Source organism: Rosa rugosa, chromosome 2 (genome assembly GCF_958449725.1).
Source record: "Rosa rugosa chromosome 2, drRosRugo1.1, whole genome shotgun sequence".
Lineage (NCBI taxonomy): Eukaryota > Viridiplantae > Streptophyta > Magnoliopsida > Rosales > Rosaceae > Rosa > Rosa rugosa.
Genome location: NC_084821.1, coordinates 63,021,902 through 63,027,843, shown reverse-complemented (window position 1 = coordinate 63,027,843; position 5,942 = coordinate 63,021,902). Strand labels below are relative to the sequence as shown.

Below are 5,942 nucleotides of genomic sequence, written 5' to 3'. Positions count from 1 at the left end.
AAAATTGAATATATGTTAAGTTTGTGGCATGAATAGCCATGAACTTCCCAAAGCTTCTGTCTGATTCATATTAATAACTTCCAGTTTTACAAGCAGCTTACATATTGCACACACCTACTTACTGGCTATTTCTCTGAATTTCTAAGAAACCAAAAGATTCTAAAAGAATATATCTACTCTTCCTCAAAATCCATAAGGAAATCAGTTAAGTTCTCTGAATCGTCTACAGCCTCATCCAAAGACATGGGACCTTCCTTTTTGGGTTTTTCCTGCAAGATCAAGAACAAAAAAAATACATTAAATGAGCATTTGATACAAGTTTTAACCACCCAATGTTATATATATGGCTTGAAAGGATAATCTAATGCTCAACATCTTTGTATGATATAAAGACTTCAATTGCAATAGACTTTTCCTTTTCTGACTGTCTACAAATGGCATCTAGACATATGAAGTACTGTGCGCTGTAACCAAAACATGGTAAAACTGGGAAACGAATATCACCTTCGACTTGGTAAGCTGAGGAGTACTTTTCAAAACACTCCAATTGCGTGTGATTTTCTCCCCTTGTTCATCAACCTCTGCCTCACTATCTTCTCCTTCATCCTATTTACAGACAATATTAAAGAGATTACATACTTTAACAACCATGATCGGATTAGTTGTGGGCTGGACATCAACATCGGTGTTGGTACACATAACTATGCATCTGTTGTATGTGAAGCAATCAAACTTACATCATTTTCGCCAATGTCAACAGCTCGTGCCATAGCTTCATCTATATCAGGTGCCTGTAATGAAAAGTACGAATTGAACAAGGAGCAATAAAAATTAAGACGACTCAAATTTCAATTAAATACCTCAATCACTTCGGTCTTCTCCTTTGACAGAATTTTCTCAAGCTCGTCCCTTGATATGATTTTTCCATGCTGATCAAAGAGAAGGAAAGCCAGAAATAGTATGAGAAGACAGTAAATAATGAAATGTTGCAACAAATTTAAAAAAAACAAGCAAGTCAAATAAAACAGGATAACAATACTTCATGATCCATTTTTCACCGTATGAAGATCGAGGATTTTTGTTTAAAATACTTCCATTTACGTTTCCTTTTAGAGACATTGCCTCAATATTATTATATTCTAAGCACCCTAGCAGTACAAGCTAGCTAAACAACAGCACAGACAGAAGCCCTTCGATGGAGTTCATATATTGCAACCCCAAAAGTTTGATGATAGCATTACAAAAACAGTAGATATTTGGGAGTTTGGTCTATGGAAAAGTGCATCCCAATCCCTGCATGCACATGCTAGACTTAACAAAACAACTTCCATTCCTCTCATGTATCCTTCAATCCAGAGTTTTTACATGATCAAAGAAATAAGAAAAAAAAAAAATTTACTTCCACTTCAGAAACTTGTTTTTTATTGTACTAGAAAGATCACAGTGAAGTCCTTTAAACTATGAAGCTGCATGACATAAAATAGACAAATAAACTCTTCTTAATAACCCAGAAAGGAAAAGGAAAGGGAATTTGATAGTGCTGACCTCCTTCAGAAAAGACAGCATATTTGGTGTTGGTTCATGAAAATCAGGGCCTCTGTAATCAATCACTTCATCTGGATCTTGAATATAGTTAACAGTTGGGTACACTGGATCTCCACCCCATACTGCAGATGCCAAACAAGCAGTCAACACAGCGAACCTCATATTCTAACATTTCTCTATACAAGAATAACATCAACATATGTTCAGACCTGGCAGTTATAAGAGAGCCACAGAAATGCCAGATGTTTTTTTTTATATTTTTTTATATTTTATATTTTTAATTTAATTTTTAATTTTATCAAGATCACATTGAACATGTATACTAAAACTACTCTATGCCTGGTCAACTACAACCTAAGCTCTTCCATGATCAGTAGATGGAAAGGGATGATGTAGCAATCTGTGGATAAATTGCTGCTAAAATTTCAAGAATATAACTGTGCAATAGAGACCAGGAGAGGTACAAATAAGTGAATGTTCCTCACAATGACTGGCGATTTAGTAATGAGTATGAACACCAAAAACTCAAAGGGGCAACAAAGAAAGCAAGAAGCACACATGTACAGAAATATGGAAGGGGTCATTCTGTATCGTTCTTTGCAGACTATTCTTGGAGCTGGAAAAGGATTGATATGATGAGTTCAACAAAAAGAACATGAAATTAAGGTTTTGACAAACAAAAACTCGCATAAACTCCCCCGTACAATGAAGTAAATGCAAAATGCAACTGAACCATCGATTGAGATGATATCAGTGAAAGTGAATGAACAACAAGATAAACAGCAAACACAAAACCATCAGCTTTGGAATGTATACTTTGCTTTATTTGATCCTCCGGCATTCGCATTGCTAAAGGATCCCTCTTTATTCGGATATCAGTCCCCATCATTATGCGATACTCCCGATCTGTTTGATGACCAAACATGTCAATTAGTTGGGTTGTTTCATTTTCACCAGTCTCTTCAAAATGCTTTTGAACAGCTTCTCGAGAAGTGTCTCTCTTCCAATCTTTTACCCATTCTGAATAATATGCAAGCGGACCAATCTTATCCAGTTTCTCTTGTTCCGCTTGAAGCCTACAAAACAGTCGGTAATTTCATAATCCAACAATTCTAAATTCTAAGTCAACATTCTAAGGTTGCAAGGCAGTCACTACTTGCATAAGAGCTAAGAAATAGACAAGCAGGAGCGAGAGAAAGGCCTAATGTAATTACAACATAAACTAAGACATATACCAATCTAAATTTACTATGCAAATTCCCACGAGACTATATTACAAAAAATCCAAAACCAAGAGTTGAGAACGGGAACCAGTCTTTTCCACTCCTGTAATCTGTTTATAGGACCTCCCAGCAATATTTCTTAATGATTATAACTCTCGTTAAAACTGATGACAAATCAATCATCCATGCTCACTACTTCCTATATCCACTTCTAGATTTACTTAAATGGCATGCATAATCCTAAATCTACATATGCATCCCTGTCCAGATGTGTACCACACATGACGAAATCAATCATCAATTTCTTTTGCACCCTTATTATTCTTCCTAGGTTTCCTAAACCTACATTTTATGCCTCCCTATTTGTATCTGTTTATGTTCATGTCCATTGTAAAAGGAAGAAAGAGACAATTAACTGGTAGAGAGTTAATATAAAGGCACGGAGTGAAACCATTCTAATTGGTATCAATTGTACCTTTCTTCCTTAAAAAGATGTCGCCTTGCTCTGTAAAGTGAAGTTTCAGTCAATGTTGGCTCTTCTCCATAAAGCTTTACTTGCCCAGTCTCTGCCATTGCTTTGAGAAAAACCTGAAAAAATTGAAACACATAACCTATCCATACGAAAAAGACAAACTTCCTTCTAATATCAGTTAGTTTATGGATGCATTACAAGCGCACTTTAAAAAAGAATGGACTTATATATTGATTATTATATTATCAAGAAATATAACAGAATGCCATTATATATTTTGTGAAAACCTCATGTAAGCAAACCATGTTGCAAATCCAAAAAGATTCAGGGATACCTTTTAACCACAGAACTTTTAAGCTAGTAGTTTTAAGAAGTATATACTGTTGAATAACATCCTAGTCAAGTTACAATAGCTGAGTCTTATAATAGATCCTCAAATTACTGTCTTTGTTTTGTCCAAAGTCCTCAAATTAGTTAGAGTCTTATCTTCTTTCTATATTATATATGCACTAACCGTTTCACTGTCGGGTCGCCTCCTTTGCCATCTGGACCATTGTTCCTTGTCTGGCTTTCTCCAGTTCCACCATAGTTCGTCACTTGTAAGCGGCTCTTCTAATGGCTTCTTAGTTTCTGGATCAATAAATGGATGAGGGCGTCCAAGTTTCTTGTCTAGTTCATATCCTGTTTCTTCTTCTTTTTCAGGTCCCGTCTGATAGACCACATAGTCAGATGAGATATCTTTAACGTCTTCCATTGTGTCCTCCAAAATCTCTGGTTCCATTGCCACTGCCACTAGTTCACTTGATTTTACACTCAGGTCAGAAGAGTCATGAGCCTCAACTGATGCTTTCTTCTTCCTCCTCCTACTTCCAGGACTTCTACCAAAAGATGGAGAGCCAACAGACTCACCAGTTGGCTCGGGTGCATTGGCAGCCCTAACTCGACTAGCAGTCCCTTCAGGCCAATAATCCTGTCCGGGAATGCTGGCACGAGCACCAGATGCTGGTTCAAGTTGCCCAGATGTAGAGTCCAAATAACTATAGTAGGGTGCACGCTCGACGGTCACCTCTTTCGTAACCTCTTTTGGAGATTCATCAATAGACACATCTTTAGAAGATTCCTTGGAAGATTCATCAGCAGACACATCTTTGGAAGATTCATCATTCTTCTCACACTTTATACAAGGAAGTAAAGGTCCCCTCCTCGGAGATATACTTAAGCCAACTCTAACTGGAAATGATCTAGCAAACGATGTCTGTACTATTCACAAAACCGAAATATACATGTTAAAATTAGCACAAAGCATTAGCATCATCAATATTCCTACTATTTCAGCATATGCTGCATTTCTATACAAACATGTTATAGAGGTAAAAGTGAAAATAACTGGAAACAATACAAACCTTGTAATTGAAACATGGGTTCCCAGCAGCATGGCTCTGTGAAAAGACCGTACCTTTCAATCCCCTATCTGCAACAACCACATCAAAAACTTCAAAAAATTAAAGAAAGAACATAACTCGTTTATGAAATTATCTTCATTATTGAATGAAACAGCAAGATGAACTAGAACAGACCTTGATAGAGCCAAGTTGTTGATATTGATGCCATTTGGCTCTAACGCAGCATCAATGTCTGACCAGAAGAGCTGGTATAAATTACTGTGAATTTTGAAGATTTATTGTTGGAGATGGACTTGTTGAGCTGTTTCAGATTCTGGGTAGTTTTGCTTTTGGGTGAAGATGAAGGTTTGGATTCAAAGTTTGGAGCTTTTGGGGTCAGCTAGTGAGTAGACACAAGTCACAGTGAGGGTTTTGGAAATTGGATAAGGGTTTTGGAAACTGGGAAATTAATATTATGGGTCATTTCACCTATTGGTTTCCCACTTTCCCTCTTGGTTCCAAACCGATGGGGTAGACTGGTAGAGTCCATAAGAAAAAAAAAAAGCCCATTGGGAAATAAAATTGAAAAAGACTTTGCATCTCTTTTTTGTTTTTGGTTACACAGCACCTAACCCTTAATTGAAGTAAAATATGCTACAAAAGTACTGGGCTAAAGATTGTGACTAGTTTTTTTTTACCTTTTTAGCTAAAATTCACATACATTTTAAAAAAAGTGACTCTCTTTTGTATTTTAATTATATACTTTAACACTTCATCATCCTTAAATTGAATTCAGAATCTCTCATGAAAACTGAACTTCCTGCAAAAATAATTTGAAAAATCCAAAACTAAAACTAGTGGTACGACTACAAATTTCTATTTTTTCGTTTACTAAAGTTAGGCTTATATACCACTATACGAGATAATAGTGTATGTGATAACAATTAATTATTCTTGAGATTGTGTTTGGATGAGGGAAAAAATGATGGAATTTAATTGAAAGTGAGGATTATCAGATTAGAAATTTTAAATTTCTCTGTGGAAAAAAAACAAAGGAATTCATTATTTAAATTCCCCACTTGATTGTTCCACCAAAATTTAGGCCCCGTTTGAGATTGCTTCGCTTTTAAAAAAATCAGCTTTTGTTCAAAATTTTAGATTTTATTATGTTTGGTAAATAAATAAAAAGTAGCTTTAATTGAAAGTTATAGGTCACTGGCAGCAGATTTTAGAAGCAGCCTAGATGTTGCTTTTAGAAGCTGCTGTAGATAAAAACATACTCTGCAGTTGTTTTATATATTAACAGCACTTTTAAAAATA

The 5,942-nt window shown here is 35.7% G+C and overlaps 1 protein-coding gene across 2 annotated transcripts; it reads right to left on the bottom strand.

Annotated features, from left to right (window-relative positions):
- Window positions 1–22: 22 nt before the first annotated feature.
- On the bottom strand, window positions 23–5,113 carry LOC133729209 (protein PLASTID TRANSCRIPTIONALLY ACTIVE 12, chloroplastic). Of its 2 annotated transcripts, none has more exons than XM_062156695.1 (10): window positions 4,818–5,113; window positions 4,644–4,711; window positions 3,755–4,500; window positions 3,244–3,356; window positions 2,362–2,621; window positions 1,546–1,667; window positions 861–929; window positions 738–791; window positions 505–606; window positions 23–269 (listed from the first exon to the last, which is right to left on the bottom strand). In XM_062156695.1, the coding sequence occupies exons 2-10, from the start codon at window positions 4,657–4,659 to the stop codon at window positions 174–176; spliced, it is 1,578 nt and encodes a 525-aa protein (XP_062012679.1). In that variant the 5' UTR covers window positions 4,660–4,711; window positions 4,818–5,113; the 3' UTR covers window positions 23–173. The 2 variants fall into 2 exon arrangements, with proteins under 2 accessions (XP_062012679.1, XP_062012678.1); XM_062156694.1 differs by having other exon boundaries at window positions 3,755–4,495; window positions 4,818–5,112.
- Window positions 5,114–5,942: the final 829 nt, after the last annotated feature.

Bases quoted from the DNA above. Each gene is read 5' to 3' on its own strand.
- LOC133729209 (XM_062156694.1), bottom strand. From the start codon at position 4,851: ATGGCATCAATATCAACAACTTGGCTCTATCAAG. The intron at 4,712-4,817 runs GTCTGTTCTAGT...TGGTTGTTGCAG, and splicing joins AACAACTTGGCTCTATCAAG to ATAGGGGATTGAAAGGTACG. The intron at 1,668-2,361 runs GTATACATTCCA...TGGCATCTGCAG, and splicing joins GGAGGATCAAATAAAGCAAA to TATGGGGTGGAGATCCAGTG.